Raw genomic sequence first — 20,258 nt, 5'->3', positions numbered from 1 at the left:
TCTGGCTGATCTCCTGATGTGAGAGAATCTCCACTGGCCCATTGGTTGGATGTATTTGACTCCTTCGGGTTGACTATGGCCCGGACTCTGCAAACACTGGAGCATGTGCATCGCTTGAATCGTGCAAGTAGGCAGCGGAGGCTCCGTGCGTGAGGAAGGCTACATATGTACTCCAGTGCTGGCAGGATAGAGGCCTGTATTTGTAAATGGGACCCTAAGGACGGAGATGTGGGCAATGCAAGCGCTTCATGAGTTTGAGACCTGCAGTCGCTGATTTCCTTGCTAACTTCTCTTTTTTCCGTGCAGGCCCCCGAGGAACTTGGACTCCAGAACCTTCATTACGATTGGAGATAAAGTATGTTTCAATGGTTTTTTCCTTCTTCTGGTCCTTGCTCGTACCTCGCCACCCCCATAATTAAGCACGTGTGTCAGATCCGTCTGTCTGTCCCATCTCACCAATTGTCAAACCTCTACGAAAGCAGTCTTACATTTCAAAGAGCGTTGAGCTCAACCTGGTGGCAACGTGCATTCCTGCTGCCTCCCTTGGGGTTTCTACAATGGGTTGATATTTCAGTCTGCAAAACCTTCCCCATATTCAGTGATGAGTTTCTGCATCAGGGTCTAAAAGGTGAATGGCCAAATGGTAGAGCTGATGGAGGTAGGGTGGGGAATTGGGAATTAGCAGTTAATCGATTAAGGCCAGAAGGGACCATTCCAATCCTCCAGCCTGACCCCCTGCATGGCACAGGCCAGAGAACTCCACCCAAGTCATGGTAGGTGCCGGAGAGAGTGAGTAATAGGATGATGCGGCTCAGAGGCCTGCTGGAGTGAAGTCCTTGGCTCCCTGAGCGGGCCCTGCAGTACAGAAAGGAACAAGACCAGCAGTGATTCTAGCAGGAGGTGGTTAAGGGATCTGTGCACCAGGAGTGCAAAACCTGTGCTCTTCAGACACGTTGGTTGGAATCCAGACCGAGCTGACAAAACCCATTGTTCTTCAGAGGCAGATAGCATGCTGCATTCCTTGTGGGGCTCGTCAAGGTGGCACCTTTAAGAAGAGCGGCTCTCTTCTTCTGTGCATGGACATGAGGGGATCCCCTGGCCCCTTATTGTAAGAGACTGAGGCTTGCCCAAAATACCTCCCCCCATCTCACGGTCCTGTCCATCCACTGTCAGCCTAGTGACACCCTCTGCCTCAGAGGTGGGGGCCGTCACCTGGGCTGTGAAGCAAATAGGTCTCTGGCACCTTCTACGTCAGGGTCTCGAAATGCACCCTGTGCTGTAGGGCAGCATTGTCTCTGTTTTCTACATGGAGAAGCTGAGGGACAGAGAAGACGAGACTTGTTCAAGGTCACACAGAAAATCTGTGGCAGCACTGGGTCTTCTGAGCCCCAGTCTGTCTCCTTTAGGCCACCGGCCCAGCAATGCTCATGAGAATAGAACAGAGCTCTGCGGGTTCCCTGCTTCTGTCCCAGACGGCGGACAGCGAAATGAGCCATGCGGGTTTGAGGGACTTAATTTTCATGTCTTTTTTTTTTTTTTTTTAAATGGGCTATGGATAGCATTATGGGCTGGAGAAAGTTGCATGCTGGGAACTTGACCCTTAGCTTCCAGAGATCCCTGGGCGAGTCATGTCTATCACACAACACGTTGCAAAAATTTCCCAGAAGACATTGCGCTTTGTATTGATGCAAGCGGTGTACCAGCTGGGGTGGCTGAATGCCGACGTCACTTGCGTCGCCCAAAGTTTGTCGTGTAGGTCTGGCCTTCCTTGGTTAGATCACTTTGGGATCCTGCAGGATAGAGAGTCTTGTGGTGGGTGTGCAAAGCTATTGTGCTTCTGGAACAAATCCACGCGCTGCAGAGAACAGGCACAATCCCCCACGTGCAGGGCTGGGATTACAACCCTGATCTCTTGGCCCCTACACCAGGCATGGGCTGCTGCTTGAGCAAGCGGAAATCTCCCTCCCTTGGCAGTAGTAGCAGGGCCCTTATCCTCTCTCTGGCTACAGGGCAACGTGGCATGTCATGTGACTTCAATGCCTGCCTTATCACGGGGCCAATGAACTGCACCGAAGCCATGTGGGAGGGAATGAGCTTACCCAGGTGTGTGAAGCACTGTGCAGCTGAAGGGCAGAAGGTGACCTCGCCCAGAGGTGAAGGACCCTTCCTCCAGTGTGCAGAGCTGCAGTCAGTCAGAGTGAGCTCCATGCACTCTCACTAACGAAGCCCCGCTTGTGTTGCTAATTCCCAGGGCTGTTCATTGCAGGTCTCTAAAGAGAAGCCATGCCTGGGTCTTGGACAGTGCCAGAACCCTTCCGTGACTCCACACCTTTCCTCCCCTGTCTCCCTTGGATTTACCCTGCAATGCCTAGTGATCTAATGAAAAACACCAGCTGGAAATAGCTGTTGCCTCTGCTCGTTGGGTCTCTTGTTACGGGCCCTCCTGGGGCTGTGTCAGGCTGTTGGCAGTGGGGCTAAAAATAGTGCCTTAGAGGAGAACTATAACTAGCTGTTTACCTTCCATCCTGGGCAGGTGGCAAGTCAGATAAGATCGGGATCTCCAGCCCTCCGTGCAGGGGGAAGGGGAAGCCTGCGCTCATTCCCGCAAGATGGCCCAATTGCCTTTGTTTGAGTGGCCATTGAGTAATGTGCATATTAATAGTTTGGGGGGGAGAAAGAGATGCTTTGTAGCAGCCTGGCAATGCGGTGCTCTACGGGGGCTGGAGCTCAGGGAAAGGACTCTCTGCCTGCTGGTCCGTTTCCTTGCCCTGTGGCTCTCTAAGCAGTCCCAGTGCGGAGCTGCACGCTGCCTCCCTACCTTGAGGGATACTAGATGCCGCTGAGCGTGCAGCGTACGTGCCGCTTGTTTTAATTAAACAAGTGACAGAACTGGCTGGCCAGAAACGTCCCCTCCCTCTCCGGCAGGTGCATGCGGCCTCTTTCCCATCGGGCTGCTGTGCTGTGGTATGAGCGTCTCTACGGGCCCTTGACTTCCCCTTTGTGTGCCGGGGTCTTGCTCTGGCTCCCTGAGTCACAGGGACTTGTGTGCTGCCTGCACATCAGAGTGGAGCAGCATGGGGCAGGGAGACGGCCTGGGCAGAGAGGGAGCATTGAGGCACCTGCGATTGTGCCTTGAAACCCAGCCATAGTCCACTGTATCTTTGCAACCCATAAAAATGTGCACAGCGCAGATGCCCTCTTGGGAGCTGGGAGCCTGCTGCTGCACGCTTCGTCCGCTGCCATCGACGGGAGGCAGCCCCCTTGGGTAGTGATTTGCACGGGGTCTCCCAGTCAGCCTAACTCTGCTTGCTGACCTGCCCCCTGCCCTAGCCAGCTCCTTCCAGGATGTGCTGTATTGCAGGGGAAGCGGCTGGCGTCTTCCTGTGCTGGGCAGTGCATGCCTGACGGCTGAGCTCAGGCGTGGAACTCCCCTGCTTCCTGGACCATATGGGGGCCAGAGATATCTGGCGTTAGTGGACGGTGTTGAGAGTTAAAAGGCCACGTGTAGCAGAGTTCTCCCCTGACTGTTACACGGTCCGGTGGCTAATACAGAGAGGGATCTTTAGGGCACACAGCACTGTTCCCCCTCCATTCTGGGTGTAACCTGCAGGCGTTGTTTCTGGAGCAGTATCCTCTCTTGTGCAACAAATGTCTTACCTTACCCGCCCTTCCTCACAGCTTAGCTTTGACTCTTGTGTAAATAGTTGATTTCCTGAAGACCAAAGCAAAACCAGGGGCCATTCCAATCTTGCCTTGCAAAGGGAGGGCTGCAGCTGGCTGGGCGGAGTGCTCGCAGCTTCCTCGCACAATTCTCGGGGCGAGGAACGGATTGGTCTTTGTTGCGCTGAATGGATGTACGAATAAATCTTGGGGGAGTAGCCCATGATTACGTAGGGGGGAAAGATAATCTAGCAGATGGAGCTGTGGGTTGGGCTCAAGAGATGGGATCAGCATGGGCACATGCTCCCCGTGTGACCTTGGGCAAGTCACTTAATCTACCATGGGTCTCTCCATTCCCTGTCTGTTTAATGGGGCTTGCACATCCCTATCTCACAGAGCTGTCGCAAGGATAAAATCCATTCACGGTTGTCAGGTGCACAGATACCAGGGGACGATGGCCATATAATATCTAGATGGAAAGTAGGGAGAGCCCTGGAGTGGGTGAAGACGGCCCGCAGCCATGCAAGCATCCTACTTCACCATCTGTGTTCCCCTGTTTAAATTCTGCTTTGCCTTGTAGCAAGAGCTGTAATGTAACAAACTTGATGCAAAGAGCAAAGGGGGCGTCAGCCCTTTCTGCTCCTCACTATGTATAAAGATGGCTGGAAAGGGGCGTGTTAAAAAATCTCAACCCTTAGAAATATCAGGAACGTCAATTCTAGTCTTCATCTCTTCGAAGGAAGCACTGTTGAGTGACTCTCAGATGTGCGGGAAGCTATCCCAGCCCAGGATAGAAGGGATGAGTGGCGTTGACTCTAACTTTGTTGCATTTAACACCTAAAAGAAAAACAGTCTTAATTAAAATCCCTTCCTTGATTAACCAGCTTTCACTTCATTGGCATGAGGGACATTACAGGAATTGCTAGACTGGATCAGACCATCTGGTCCAGGAACTTGGATCCCACAATAACTAGTAGCCGTAGTTTCAGAGGAAGGTACAGGAGGCAGTGGTGGGATAACCTGCCCCCAGGGAAGTCTGTCCCTAATCCCAATTAGTTAGAGATTGGTTTATGCCCTGAAATCTGTTTTGGATCCTTCTAAACCTCATAGGGTTTTTTAATCCGTATTGTTATATCTGTGTACTCTTGTTATCCATCTCCAATCTTCTTTTGATTCCTGACAATCTTGCTAGTTCTCCAGCTGTTCAGTCTCTCCTAGGGTAGACAAGAGTGCAGTTTCCAAGGTATCAACAAGATGACTATTAATGTTTTTTTGGGGAGGTGAGGGAAGATTCACCTTTCAGGCCGTCCTTCCTAAGAAGTGTAAATAAGGCAGAAGTCTCTTTTTTTTCCCCCCAGTTCCAGTTGCCTTGAATATATGGGGTTATACACAGATGATAACGCATTGTTCCTTTAAAACAAGGGACTTCTGTATGTCTTAGGGCTGGAGAGTCAACATTTTCTCTCTCCCATCGGTTCACCCAACTAGAAAAGCTTGGATCCATGATCAGCACTGAATGACATTCCTTCCGTGTCCCTAGGTACTAGTCAGTTTAAAGTGGCAGAAAGAGGAAGATCTCTTGGATAGCTGCGATGCGCATGCCCATTGATAAGGTTCCCTAAAGGTCTATTGATTGAGCTTCTGTAGCAGCACATTTGCTGCCTGACTGGAGTCTGAAAAGTTTGCGAAGCAGAATGGAGCAGGGGATGGACAGGCGTATAGAGTTCCATAGTTCCCAGGATTGCTGGAGGTCACACTTGGGTCACAGCTGCACTCGAGGTTAACATAAGGCTTCCCCGTATTTCGTGTGGAATGCAAGATGGTACAGGGTAGAGCGGGCCCAGCATTCAGCTCAGGTTTGCTGCTTGTTTGCTGCTTATTCAGCCATTATAGAAATATCCTTGCACCAGTAATTCTGACACCAAGAAGTGTGTGTGGGTGTGTGTAATGGCAGTTTGCTGTGGGTTAAGGGATACAATACTGGGCTCTGACTGCCAAGTGTTTGTGGAGCACTGGGCTTCATACAGGTCCTGGGGAGGAAGGCAGCAAGGAATCTGCTTTCCCGTCTTAGCAGTTATCTCAGACATGGGGCTGGGAAAATATACAGTACCCAGGCTTCTGTAACAGCCAGCATATGACTTTGTTAGTCAGACACAGTATGTGTCTCCCTGTGTCAGGGCCGCTGCAGAGTTCATCTGAGGTGGGTTAGTGGCGCCAGTGTGTGTTTAATTGATTTCACATGCTTGAGCAAAGCCACTTAGTGAGACCCTGGTGTGGAAGCACTTGGTGGAGGTGCTCAGGCGGGGAAGGGGACGGTTCGCTGAGCCCGGCTCGCTGTCCTGTTTAAATCACTTCCCAAAGGCAGTAACCTAGCAGCGTGCGGTGCAGTTGCAGTCTTTAGAGCATATTGCCTAGCAAGTTATGTGCCGCTCTCCCAGCCACGTCTGCTTGCGATGGCAGCTGAGTCTCTCATGTTAATATTGTCACATTGCAGACACTGGTCCCTGTCTAGCGTGGAGTGCTGGCCCAGTCTGTGCTGGTAGGAAATGCTTTAGGTGAAGTGTGTCCCAGCCAGTGCAGGCAGAAGGCCACCACTTCGTTGATTGCAGCTAGCACCTAGTGTGACTATGGATTCATGCTGGGAGATTGTCAAACGTGGATACGTTTCAATGACTTTGGACGGAGCCAACTTCACAGGGGTCTGGTGGGAGCAGGCGCTCTGATGGCCTGAATTCAGACTTGAGTTCAGCCCACTGGATGCTGTTAGCCCTAAGCAGGTCTTCTCTTTGCATGATAGCATCTCCTGTCCAGTGGCAACGGGTACGGAACAGGTCTAAACTGGATGGTGCTGGGTTTCCAGCATGGTTGAGTATGTCCAATGGACGCTCCACAGTGTTTCTCCTCTTATTCGCTAGTCAAGTTGTGGTGGGACAAATGAAAAGTGGCCCTTGCCCTTGCAATGTGAAGTTGTTCGTCTGACCTGCTTACAGACACAGCGGTCAGTGGGGACGAAACCTGGGACCAAAATTTTAGGTCTATCACTTGAGCCAAAGAAGTAACTTCGCTAGCTGTGCGTATTCTGCAGGCTGCTATAGTCCTGTGGGCCACCTCTAGCAGGAGTCATGACTGAACTACACCAGTGTGTTACGGTCTCATCAAAGTGAATGTCTGGGGTGGACACTTCAGGTCAAGGCATGGTTCTGTGGTTGGTGTCCATTTTCGTGTGTGGCAGTCGGGGGAGGGATTGTAGCTCCTTCGCTCTTAGTCATGTTTCGTCCGTTTCCTGTCGGTGCTGTTGTAGACTGTAATGTGTCCTCTCTCCTACAGAACTTTGAAGTGGAGGCCGATGATTTGGTGACCATTTCGGAGCTGGGCCGTGGGGCCTATGGAGTGGTGGAGAAAGTACGGCATGCTCAGAGTGGCACCATCATGGCTGTCAAGGTGAGACCAGCTCACTGGGGTCTCCTGCAGCGGAGCGTGAGGATCTAGAGAGCAGGGAGCAGCTCCTCTAGAAACTCAGTCTAGCTCCTGTTGGAGCCGATGGAGAGAACCCGAGTGACTCCACTGGCTGTTGGATTGAGCCCCCATCTCCTTGGGTACCTGGATGTGAAGGAGACCCTGCCTAGCTCCGTGTGTGACTCCAGCATTCCATTGGTGGGGCTGGATTTGGGGAGGCACTTACTAGGCGAGTGGGAAAGCATGAGCAGAACCCACCTTCCTGCAGGGAATGGAGCGCTACTCCGGCAGGGCATGAAGCTTCGAAACATTTCAAAGCTCAGTGCATGACATCCCAGCCACTTTATTCGTGCCCTCGGTCACTTGGACCTGCTGTGTAGGCCACTTGGATGTCTAAGTGCCCGCTCAAGGGCTGGCATGCTTCAGTGCCTGCCACGGAGTCAACCAATGGTAGTGGAGACTCCTATCCCTCAGTGGTACCCACGTACATCACCTGGAAATCTGGGACCTACGCATCTAAATGATGTAAGGTGTGGGTGCAATTCTGTGCATCGTCAGCACTGCAGATGCAAGATGAGAGGCCTAGTGAAGGTTAGGTTAACAATGGGGCCCTTAGACCTCCTATTAAGTGCTTGGAACTTTAAGGTGTCACGTGTGGGCCCAAGAGCATAACCGTTGGCTAATGACTTTTTTTTTCTTTCTCAGAGAATCCGAGCGACCGTGAACACTCAGGAGCAGAAGAGGTTACTGATGGACTTGGACATCTCCATGAGGACAGTAGACTGCTTCTATACAGTCACCTTCTATGGAGCCCTCTTCCGAGAGGTAACAGGGCAGTATTGGGTCTGGCGCACCCTGGCAGCTCAGGTCTTAACCTGCTTATGGTATGGGGTGAAATGGTTTCTTGAAGAACCCCATATCCAGCCTCCCCTTGCCATTCTGCATGGGCTGTTTCCGTGGATGGTTGGACTCCAGCATGGCACAGATCCATCAATTCTCCAGAAGGAGTAGATCCTAGGCCACCATATTACAACCACAAAGTGCCAAGGAGACTGGGTGGAGGGGTAATCTCTCTCTCCTCCTCTGTCCCACCTCCATACTAAGGCTCTGATTCAAAGCCCATTGTATCCATGGGGATCTTTCCATCAACGTCGCTGTACTTTGGACCAGGCCCTAAAACAGTACTTGCAACGGTATCTAAGTGCAGCTTTGGCCCATGTGTCTTCATCCCGCCCACGCCCCAGGCAGACATGATGCTCTGATACAGAAGGAGCTGCTGCGGGCAAACCTGTAAGCTGTTGCTGTAAGCATCAAAAGGGCAGGGACTGGCACCTTCATTTGATCTCAGGATGATTCTGTGCAGGGAAATTCCTCCTCCTCTTCCTCATGAACTGCTTCTCTCCTCATTAGGGCGACGTGTGGATCTGCATGGAGCTGATGGACACGTCTCTGGATAAATTCTACAAGAAGGTGCTGGAGAAGAAGAAGACGATCCCTGAGGATATTCTCGGGAAGATCGCTGTGTCTGTGAGTGGCTGACTTTCTATCGGCGAATGCTGTGTGGTGTCCTTCAGTACCATCCCCCGGCCGACCCCACCTTTGACTCTGGAAGTTTGCACTGCCCCAGGGCTTGGCGCTGATGCATTCTGCACAGGTCCTAAGCATTGTGACGTTCATATGTACGCATGGAGACCACGCGTTGCCGGCGCAGTTGCCCTGAAGCTAACGGCACAAGCCACCTGTTCGAACACGTACTCGTTTAGAAGCTGGTGGCGGTTTTGCTGGGAAAGGCTGACGCTGTGAGGTTCAGTGTGTCTAACAAGCTCTTTCTCTTCTACTCTGTAGATTGTGCGAGCACTGGAGCATTTGCACAGTAAACTGTCAGTGATTCACAGAGGTAAGTGCTGGGTGACTAGAATGACATGCCGGCACGATTCTCTCGCCTTAGAATCCATCTTCAAAGGGCACAAATCCTGTAGATTGCTGGGTGTGTCTGGCTCCTGGATTCATTTGGCAGAATCTTGAGACAAGCTTCAAACCTAAGGGCCTGACCCTGAGGGATGTTTGGCACCTATGACTCATTGAAGTTGTTCCTTATAACTAAGGCTGTGTGTCTGTCACGGATTCTGTGACCTCTGTGACTTCTGCAACGGCTGGTGCTGACTCAGGGGCTGCTTGAGCCCCCAGCACCAGCAGGGGTCCTGGGCCATGTGCTGCCGCGTGCCCCCCCCAGACCACCCCCCGGCCCACATTTTCGTTAGGGGTATATAATAAAAGTCATGGACAGGTCACGGGCTGTGAATTTTTGTTTACTGTCCATGACTTTTACTCAAAATACCAATGACTAAAACGTAGCCTTCTTCTATCCCACCACATGATTCTGGGCCTTTTCTCCTTTCCAGCTTGAATGTGGAACAATTTCATTTCCACATACTTCCCACTCTCATAACCTCAGCTCCTGAAGAATGAGCATAAATTACAGACTGTTAGAAAAATCCCCTCAAATTCCTTGCAGCTGGCCAGGGGCTGAAGGATGAACTCGTGGCTAATACTCGGGACCTGGAAGTCAGGAGACTTAGGTCCTCTTCCTTGCTCTGCTATAGCAGAGGCATAACCTTGGGCAAGTCACTTAATCTGTGCTTCAGGTTCTGCATCAGAGGAGATCTGTCTGCTGCCTAAGGAGGTAGAGGCTTAGCTCATTGTCCTGGGATATAAGGTGCCGTAGAAGTGCAAAGCATTCTAAAAATAAGAGCATATAATATTAAAATCCAAGATCAGTGGGGCTTTTGACTTCTGGTCTTGTTTCCTTTGGCTTATCCTCTCTCCCTTGAGTCAGCCAGGATTCCCTGCAAAGTCTCTACCAGATAGGAACATTGACTTCCTGGTTTTAAGCCTCCTTAACTCTGTCGCTCACTTCTTTTGTGCTTTCTGAATTGAAGGCGTAATCCGCTCCCTCTCTGTAATCCTGTTAGATGTGAAGCCTTCCAACGTTCTCATTAACAAGGAGGGGCACGTGAAAATGTGCGACTTTGGAATCAGTGGCTACTTGGTGGACTCCGTTGCTAAGACCATGGACGCTGGCTGTAAACCCTACATGGCTGTAAGTGTGTGTGGATGCGTAATCTGGTCTGTCATCTTGAGCCTGCATTCTGCCTTGGATCAGCTGGGGGTGGGTCTGTCCCCTCCCGAGCTCCTAATTTTAAGTCTGAACAGAATGGGGTAGTTTGAAAACAAACCCCCGCCCACTCCCCTTGGCCTGCCCTGAAATGGAACTGCTCACAGAATGTTCTCTGGGGGCACCGATTCAGCAAAGCACTTGGTTTAATTTGAAGCATGTAATTGGCCCCGCTCAAGTCACTGCACATCTGTATAACTGAGTCAGCCGGGTTACTCGCGTCCTTAAGCATGGGCTTTGTTGGATTGGGCACCAAGCGTTGTCACTGTAACCCAGGCTGCTCCCCTGCCATCTTCTGTCCTCAAAATAGCACAGGGAATCGTCTTACCAGCCTGGCTGTTGGCAGAAGATGCCTGTTGGTGGGTTGGCTGCCTCCTCATTGGCTAGACACTTAGTGTGCTGACATTTCTACTTACTGAGCTAATCAGGATTGTTTCACTGCTTGCCTTGTCCTCCCAGCGCCCCGCCCAGCGTTATCCACCTGTTGCTGTCTTGTTATCTGTGCAGACTGCACATTGCTTGGGGCAGGACCTGTCCTTTTCTCCGATGGTTGCACAGTGCCTGGCACCAGGAGGGCCACCATAACTGATAATAGCAGCAATTGCAGTAGAAGCCATTTCTGGGAGTTGGAATGTGGGGAAAGAAGAACAGAATTAATGTGGATAAGGCTGATCAAGACATTGCTTTGATCAGTCATGTTTAGAGGTAACCTTGTCTCGGGGGGAGCCTATACGCTAACATCAGCCCATGGGGAGCCCACCCAGGCTGGGTTTCGTAGTCCAGGATATATGCTGGCAGGTGTCTGTCCATCTGTCTTCTACGTTGGGCAAATGAGACTGAGTTGAATGCATCTTCCATCTTGTCGTTACAGCCCGAGAGAATAAACCCGGAACTGAACCAGAAGGGCTACAATGTGAAGTCCGACGTGTGGAGTCTTGGAATCACAATGGTAATGGTGCTCGCGCTCTGTGGTCTGTGTGACCACGCTGGGGAGGGCCAGGTGGGCCTAACTCCGGCTTCTAGCTTGGTCATGCTTAAAGCGGTTTGGAAACTGCCACCCCAAGAGGATACATTCCAGCAGAGGCCAAATCCTAAGGCCAGTTCCTGTTCACGTCTATGGGAGCATGACTGGATGAAGACACTGTAAGGGTCTCTGAGTTTGGCCCTCAACAGACTGCCGTTCTCCTTGTGTTCCCCGGTACAGCTGTTTTGCTCCTCAGGCTGTGGTTTTTCACAAGTATATTGTGCAGTATCGGGTTAGCTCTGAGCCACTCCCCGCTCCAGAGGGGCTTAAATCCCTTGGCAGGCAAATGAAAATGTCAGGCTGGGCTGTGGGCTCCCAGGGGTGTTGGGTCCAGACTGATGAAGAGGGTGCTGGTGCTACTTGTGGGAAGCCAGGAGTCCAGGCTTTTAACACCGCATTTACGGCCCTGCCAACCCTCCAGCTTCCCTCTCGTGCCAGTCGGGGGCATGGTCTCCATAGCTGGTTACAAGGAACGTGGTTCAGTCTGTACCTAAGCAACAACCTTTCTGCCAGCGCAGCTGTTTGTACCATGTGCCTGACCTGTGTAGCAGTGCATTCTGGGAATATCTGGGCAAGTCATGCCATAGTGCCCGGAGAACATGCGCACAGAGCAGCAGGTGGGTCAATGCGATGTCGGATATTCCACTGCACAGAGAGCTGGGAGGAAGGAGGGCTAGCCAAACCAGTTACAGAAAGCACAGCTTTTGGGGTCTGGGTGCTGCAAGAAGTGAGTTGCACCAGTCTCAAGGCCTCTAGCTGGGGAGGGTGGGGAAGACATAGCTCTCGTGATGCGTGGACACAAGGAATGTTTCAAGCCAGCCACGCCGCTAACTGGTTATAAATCTGATTCATAGTAGTGGTGGCTTAGGGTAGCTTATCTACCAAGTGTAAGAAACTGCTGTTTCAGTGAGCCTCTTAAGCCTTCTGGCACCAATGGACGAAGGAAATCCCGGTTCTTGGCTCAAAGAAGTTAAAGCCTGGGAAATGTTTTTGCCTCTTCCAAGAGATAGAGAGGCTGAGTGGGTAGAATTTTTTTTAGGATTTCCCCTAAGCTTTTAACCGTGACATTCATGAAATTGGTTTGTGCATGCTGCAAAGAACTGCCTTCGCAAATGTGCTCTCCCCCAGCTGCCCCTCTCTCTCTCCGCCCGCCTCCCCCACCGGGCAAAAGCAACCTCCAACACTTGTGCGTTTTTTCTGTTTGAATTTGCATCCAGTCTGGAGGTGAGCTGACTGGACACCCGCGCAGCAGCCTGGAAATGTGATCATGTTTCAGTTTTCCTCCCAAAATGCAGGAAGCCGTGCAATGAGCGATTGTGTGAATGAGGAAATCTATCAGCTTATTTAAAAGCCAGAGGGAGGGCTCCGCTGAAATGCTGCCAGCAGGCAGCTGATTTTCGCCCCAACCTGTGTGACTCTTACTAATGTCTTCCTCTGGGGTGGCTTCCTGTTTTTGTAACCTAATGGGGCTTGATGACTTCAGACCAGCATGTTTTCGGGACAGTTGGCTAGTACCAAATAGGGTCTTTTCGTGGGCGGGTTGCACACAGTTTTCCGGCAGCTAGAATCCGAATCCAGGCTGGTCACCAAACATGAGATCAAAGCCTTTTGGGGCTGCTGCATTGTGGGCCCAGTGTCCCTGCGGGGTGTCAGAGAGCTCATTGAGGGCTCCTGCCTGCCCTTCCATCCTGGCATGTGCCAGGCAGGCAGTGACTCTTCCAGCAGGTAACAGTGCCTGTCTGAGGGCAGGCATGAATCCTCTGTAACGCGGTGCCCTACCCCGCTGTCCCTCGCAGCACTACGTAGAATTTTTACAGGGCAACTCTCATTGTAGTAGTTAAGGGCATAAACGGCAGAGGCTAAATTTAGCACAGCTTGCATTGGGCCCTGAAGCTGGCTAGACTCTGGCTTCTACGCGTTCCAAACCCTTCCAGAGCTTGCCGGGCCACTGGCCCGCAGCGTTCTCCTTTAGGAGCCAGCCGCACGAGCCCCCTCCCCGATCTTTGCTACCGAGACAGGGTGTGTGGCGATGTACCTTAAAGATACAGCTGCGGCCGTGGCTCCGGAGAAGGGGCAGCAAAGCTGTCTAGAGATGCGGGAGAACGTGCAGTCGAGGGGAGAGGAGGAAGGCTGAGTGTTTTAGCTCTGAAAGAACAGCTGGAGGGCAGTAAGCAAGTATGTGGGGAGTACTCGGAGCTGATCAATCCCTTCTGTTCCTATTGTCCCTCCTTTGCGCGAACTCCAAGTTACCATCAGACTTAAAAGAAAAGAAGCCTCTGGAATGTGCTCCCGCAGGAGGCTGGAGATTTTTGTTGGATTTGACGAGGCAGCCTGACTTTGACCAAGAACATTTGGAAATTATGCAGGCCAGGGTAGAGGTGGTCGAATCTCCTGATTCTGGGCATAAGCCGATCACCAAATAAACATCCTTTCTCTACGTGGCCAGCATGACATGATGCCTCTGGGTGCCTGGTAGGATTTTGCATGCCTCTGAAACATGCAGCAAAGGCTGCTGATAGAGTAAAGATAGGGGGTTTGGTGGATTCATGGTCCAAGCTGGCATAGCCAATTGCCTGCTAACTAATTCTCTTCCATTGGCTTTCCTATTCCATGGGCGTGTCTTTTTGTGTAGTAATATTCCCTGTAGGGGTTAGTGTTAACTCAGGAGGGTGTTAGGAATCTTAAAAGATGCCCAGATGCCACATGATGGACGTGTTGAAAACGGGCAGAGTAATACTGAAGGGACATTTAAAAAAAAAAAATAAAAAAAAATCCTGTTTTTCAAAATTTCCTAGGAGAATATATAATACACTTCTACTCCGATATAATGCTGTCCTCGGGAGCCAAAAAATCTTACCGCGTTATAGGTGAAACTGCGTTCTATCGAACTTGCTTTGATCCGCCGGAGTGCGCAGCCCCGCCCCCCCGGAGCACTGCTTTACCGCGTTATATCCGAATTCGTGTTCTATCGGGCCGTGTTATATCAGGGTAAAGGTGTATATGAGTGAGAAGCCAAAAACTGAGGGGGGGGGGGGAAGGAGGGGGGATTGGAGTTGTGGAAAAGCATTTTAGCTTCTGGTTTCATTTTTTTTTTTTTTTAATGAAAAACTGGAACCTTTTGGCAGGAAACTTTCACTTTGGTCAGAAAGTTCATTTAAAAGCGTCACCGTTTTTTCACTGAAACAGTATTACCTACTAGTGCCCAGTTGGGGGCTATCGGCCTAAAGCTGGTATTGCTGTTGTGTCTAGGAACCTGAGTCATGGCCCAGGACCCCTTGCGTTAGGTGCTGTACAAACACAAAGACAGTCCCTACCCCAGAGAACTATCTAAGTACTATGATGCTGCAGAGCAGTCTGAGGACGGACATGCAGTATAGCCAATTCCTCATGGCTGCCTTTTTCCTCCCTTCCCCCCCTAGATCGAGATGGCCATTCTCCGCTTCCCCTACGAGTCCTGGGGTACCCCCTTCCAGCAACTCAAGCAAGTAGTAGAGGAGCCTTCGCCCCAGCTCCCTGCGGATCGCTTCTCAAAGGAGTTTGTGGACTTCACAGCACAGTGGTGAGTGTCTGAACTGAACCCCATCAGTCTCCCATCTGAGCCTACGGAAGCTTCCCGATGCCAAGTGCTGGTCTCCTGTATCAAAGCACAAAACTTACCTTTACTCTGCCTCGGGACCCCCCTAAGTCTTCCCTGTCCCCTCGTCCCGAATCACCACTCTCCTGCAAGCTGTGCTGCAAACGCCCCACTGATCGGTTTGGTTTCCTGCCCTGAATCAGCTGGGTCGGCTGAAAAGAAACCGATTGCTCCGCCGCTTTGTACGGTTCACCCTGTTGGAATTTCGGTGATGACTGGTTCAGCTGCAGAAACTCAACCCAGAGCAGCCTGGTGCATCTGCTGCCCAACGCTGCCTTTGGCAGCCACTTAAAATTGGGTGAAGGTTGATTGGGATTTTCAGAGGATAAAGCACATCTCAGCTGGGCTGCACTTCGCGCACTATTTTAAGCGCAACTAGGATCTGCACCGTAGTAGCCTTCGGCTCTTAGCTGGGCCTATTATTCTGGACTAGGTATTGGCATGCGGTATCCGTCCTGTTGGGTGATACCAGACCCTCTCATCTTGGGCATAGCTTGCACGTGCTCTGGCTGTACAAGTTGAAGGGTGAGGTTTTCATGTGACTGATTACCAGGCCAGGAATAAGAACCAGGAGTATTTGTGGCACCTTAGAGACTAACAAATTTGTGTTTGCTTTCCGACACTGCTTTCCTATTTGCCTGCCTAATTGATTTGCTAGGCTCTTTGGTTCAAAGCCAATGCTTGTGTAACCAATGGGAGTTAAGAACTGGTAGTTGCCTAATAGAAAGAAGGGGATGGTGGCTAGCGGTCTCCCACTCCTGGGATGAAGTCACTGTATCATGGACATTTTTTTTTTTCTGTTCCAGCTTAAGGAAGAACCCTGCAGAACGAATGAACTATTTAGAACTTATGGTGAGCGTGGATTTTTATTCTTTGATCTCACAAAATCTTGGCCTGTAACTAAAGCTAAATGAATAGGGGCTGTAAGAACCCAGATAATCTGCTGACCGGCACAGAGGAGGAGCTGTAACACACGCCCATCGGCTGGTTACACTGGCTTCTGCTACCTGTGGCGCAGTGGGGTTGACTCCACCCCGGTGTCTGATTTTTGTCTTTGAATCTTGCATATACTTCGAAAGCAGAGGTCACAAAGTGTGAAATGAATCTGTTCAGCTCCGTGTCCTACTGAGATTCAGCCCAGGGCCTCAAACGTGCTGTCTAAAAGGATCAATGTACCAACCTTAGGCATTCTTGTTGTATTTGGTTGTGTGGGAAGAGAGCCACCACAATGTATTGCTGCCTTGGTGACTCCTGCCACAATTGTGTTCAGTGTTGTCCTTCCTCATGCCCAAGCTGACCCCATCCTGGTTCTCGTTGGCAGGAACATCCTTTCTTTACCTTGCACAACACCAAAGAGACTGACATGGTCTCCTTCGTGACAGAGATCCTCGGGGAAGACTCCTAACTCACCAGCCTCGCTGCCACGTACAGTCACTTCAAACCAACGTCCTGGCTTCCCTGCACAAGAGAGAATGAGGACTCATGTTCACGGTGGTTTGCACAAATTGCATCTCCCCTGCCTGTGTTCATCTCCAAGCCAGCTGAGCGCGGGGGCACTCTGGTTTTTATCACCTGTACGCTGAAAGTGACACAGGAAGGACCTTGGAAATTGACACACGTAGTGGTCACTGCCGTTACTGACTAACCCATGGGACCGAGTGGGTTCAGGAGATGACCTGCTGGGGCCAGACATTCCTCCTCAGTTGTGTCAGGGGAACCAGACTCCTGGTATCTGAGTTGAGGAATCTGCTATGCCCGAGGATGGGGCGGGGGGAGTATGAAAGTGCCCTCCCCCACTACCAGTCTGGTTTCGGCAGTGAAGGGTCCAGAGAATATTTGCACTTGCTCCCTCCATTGTGCAGCAGAGCCAAGAGACCCTTCTTGCACTCTCCAGTCTCCTGTCCCTGCCTCTCCGAGACCTGGAGAGGTGGGGAGGGGGGTCTCTTCCTGAGCCACTGGGGGCCAGAGGGCGCACGGGCTGCCTCCATCAGAGTTCAGTCTTGTTCCGCCCTCACCGCCCAGTACCCTGGCTGCGGGGATCCCACAGGGCTCTATTCAGAAAGGGGTCTGTGGAAATCTGTGCACAGCTGCAGTTTGCTGCTGCTTGTGGAAGAGGTGGCGGGGGGTGTCATGGCTCCAGGATCAGAAGTGCGTGGCTCTCAAAGGCCGAGGTGCCCCTCCCTTCCCAGAGCCCTCTTGAGGCAAACCCACAAACAGGTCAGGTCTCCCTAGACTGTTACAGTGACCCCCCCACACACACCCTCACTCAAAAGCCTGTTCAAACAGTCCCAGCTTGTTCTAAGCTCCTGCACCCACGCTCCCTGGGCGTCTGCGTTCCCGTCTCGGATCGGTGACCCGCTTCCCCACTCACACTGGCCAGTGCACCCCTGTCCAAATGGACACAGGCCCATAGTATTTGGGGAGAGGGTTCAACGGGCACCCCTCCCCCAATAAACCGGGCTGGGATTGGCTAGGCAGTTAGGCAGCCAGCTCCCATTGGCAGTCAGTGAGTTAGGTGCCAAAATCCCACCCTCAGCGGGGTTTCAGATGTTCATAGAGGCTATGACTTGTCCCCCTTCCCCTCTGCCCCCTGGGGCTGGGCCCTCCTACCCGGAGCTCAAGAACTGACCCAGCACTGTGACTCTTGTTGGTTTCTGAGGTTGCTTTAATACCTACTCAGTCCTGTGTTAACCAAAAAAAAAATCGATGTAAAGCCAATGATGTGTAGAGGTGGTGTCGGTAATTGTACATTTTGATGTGTATATACAATGGACTTTGTAACTCATTTCCTAGTTTTAATTGAACTAGCTATAAATTAAACCCTTTCCTTGTGGGAGGAAGGGGGCTTCCCCTTCCTTAACAAATCCACTGTGAAAACCGGATGATGGGTCCCCCCTCCCGCAGCCATAGAAGCCTTTAAATGGGCTGGGGAACGGAGGAATGATCTGATTTCTGCTGTGTGTGATCACAGAATGCACATGCCATATGTGGATGACGTTTTTAAAATGAATGAGTTTTCTGATTTTTTTTCCCCTTTCCAATACATATTTGTGTGTGTGCGTGTGTATATATATATATATGTATATTTTTAAATCCACTGATGAACATACAAATGTATATGTGGCTAGTGGGTTGGTGAATGCTAGCAACTTTCTGGTTACATTTGGGGTGGCCGGGATGGGTCATAACAAGGCCTAAGAATTGTGGGGTTATTTGGGTTTTGTTGGTAAAAATGCATCTTTTTAACCAAACCTCTTTAAAGATCCCTCTTGGAACTTTGTACGTGGGAGATCTGGCTTTCAGGGTGCAGCTCCATTGACTTGTGCTCTGCCCCTTTATAAATCAGGTGCCCTGAGTTCATGGCTCTTGTAGTTTTTCTGCAGAGTCCATCTAAGGGCTTCTCTACAAGGGGAAATTGACGGGAATAGCTCCCCTTGTGGAGACTATGCTGGAATGAGCCACTTTTATTTTATAATAATTAGTGCACTTCCAGAGCAGAGCAGTTATTCCAGGGTAAGTTGACTGTACTGGAATAGTGTCCACAGTGGTCATTTTACTGCAGAACAGCTTATTCTGCAGTAGCTGTTCTGGTTAATGTCCCATTTTAGACCATCCCTTCCACAACCAGCGCCGTTTATTGACTGGAGATGGATAAGCCCTACTCTGGTCTATGGTTCAAATAAGAAAGTGATTGAACGCTTTCAGCTGCTCCTTCCTCTCGCCCACGCTGCAAACCACCTGGAACTCTCATGAGACTTGTGGTAGATGCAACTCTACAGGCTTGGGACGGCACCTTTTGCTGCTGTGCTGTACGATTGTATTTTTCCTTGTTGGTTAGTTGGGATTGTTTTATTTTGACTTTGAGCTCTTTTCCCTCCTTTATTTCCCCCCGGGTGTTTTGGGGATTGGCTATCGTTTATTGCGTGGGTTTTGGATGCCTTTCACCTTGCCCGAAAGAGCCCTGGCTCTGGTTGGATTCCAACTCTCCTCCTGATGGCATGGGAAGGACTTTCCTTCTGCCTTTGTATGGGGGAATCCCATCGGGGGAGCAAATCTCGCACCCTGTGACTGACATAATGCCTAGGTATTGTTGTGACTGCCTGCACCGGGAGTAAATCTCGCTCTGGGGTATTTCAGCTTTACCGTTCCGTTTTCTTCCGCTCCAAGGCCTTTATTCTTCTGGCTCTGTTGCTTTCCCTCGGAGGATTGGTGGAAGAACTCCAAGTAACTGCTTGGAACCCAGCTGAGCTTGGAGGGAGAGAGAGAGAGAATTGTTGCCGTGGGAGAAGGCCCTCTCACCTTGTGCTTACGAGAATGGTCTGTAACCATTAACTTGGTCATTGTTTTCAATAAAATAAGCCCCCAAACCGACTTCTCGAGCTTTTCTTGGAACATCAACACTTGCTCATTCCAGCTGCCCCTAACAGTTGTCCATTTTCACTGTTGGAATTGGTATTGAAACAAATGAAGTGTATTACAGTAATGTCCCCTCCTGTTGGAGCTGAGCCCTGTGGTGCTAGGTGCTGTACAGACATATGCCAAAAGACAGCTCCTGCCCCAGAGATTGCAGTCTTAGTTTAACACACGACAACATAGCCAGGCAACAAACGGGGAAGGTCAGGGCAACCACAGTGTACACCATGTGTAGAGGTACTGGTATAAGCAGTGTTCCCTAGTGGATAGAACACTAAAGTGGGATTCAGGAGACCTCTGTTCTGTTCCTGGCCTGCTGAGGGACTATGGGCAAATCACTTTGCCCTTCCATGCCTCAGTTTCCCCACCTGTGCAGTGGGGATAGTGACACTGACCTGCAGAAAGCGCTCTGAGAACTATGGCTAACAAGCTATTGTTAGTCTTGCTCAGTAACCAGAGTCCTAACCCCGCCCCGGCCTGGCAGAATGGAATTTTAAGCCGCTTGGAGTAGGTCCGAGGTTAACTCGGAAGACTGGCTCGAGCGATTGTTTTGAGCAGAGTGCGGCCCTACACCAGCTAACGGGGAGTCTCATGGCTTTTGATTGGTATTGTGGTCTTGCCTGGGGCCCTGCTGTACCAGTCTAAATTCTGTCCTCCATAGCGAGGGTGTCTGTGTGTTTCAGTTCTGTAGCTATCCCAACACCTGTTCATTCCTGCACGGAAGAGCAGGGAGGTATAATGATGGGGCTTTAATACTTTGCATCCCCCAAACGCTCTGTCTCAGACACCTTCTGCCGACACCCATCCATGCACTTAGTCGCTCTGATCAGAAATTGGGATCGGCTTGAGGCTGGTGTAGTATCCCATCAGCTGTCAAGCAGGCGTCATTCCATTCC

General features: G+C 50.9%; 1 protein-coding gene across 4 annotated transcripts in view; it reads left to right on the top strand.

Annotated features, from left to right (window-relative positions):
• Positions 1-19,320, top strand: part of MAP2K3 (mitogen-activated protein kinase kinase 3) — a 52,123-nt gene extending 32,803 nt beyond the window's left edge. For all 4 annotated transcript variants that reach the window (XM_054041439.1, XM_054041440.1, XM_054041442.1 and 1 more), the window contains exons 4-13: positions 307-355; positions 6,988-7,101; positions 7,822-7,941; positions 8,527-8,643; positions 8,962-9,013; positions 10,089-10,216; positions 11,163-11,240; positions 14,735-14,874; positions 15,756-15,801; positions 16,271-19,320. In XM_054041439.1, coding sequence (XP_053897414.1) covers positions 307-355; positions 6,988-7,101; positions 7,822-7,941; positions 8,527-8,643; positions 8,962-9,013; positions 10,089-10,216; positions 11,163-11,240; positions 14,735-14,874; positions 15,756-15,801; positions 16,271-16,354 — 928 coding nt within the window. In that variant the 3' untranslated portion in view covers positions 16,355-19,320. The remainder of the gene's footprint in view (positions 1-306; positions 356-6,987; positions 7,102-7,821; positions 7,942-8,526; positions 8,644-8,961; positions 9,014-10,088; positions 10,217-11,162; positions 11,241-14,734; positions 14,875-15,755; positions 15,802-16,270) is intronic.
• Positions 19,321-20,258: the final 938 nt, after the last annotated feature.

The sequence above is a fragment of the Malaclemys terrapin genome, chromosome 10 (assembly GCF_027887155.1).
Source record: "Malaclemys terrapin pileata isolate rMalTer1 chromosome 10, rMalTer1.hap1, whole genome shotgun sequence".
In the NCBI taxonomy this organism is placed as follows: domain Eukaryota; kingdom Metazoa; phylum Chordata; order Testudines; family Emydidae; genus Malaclemys; species Malaclemys terrapin.
Note: the sequence above shows the minus strand (reverse complement) of the source record. Positions and strands in the feature narration are given on the sequence as shown.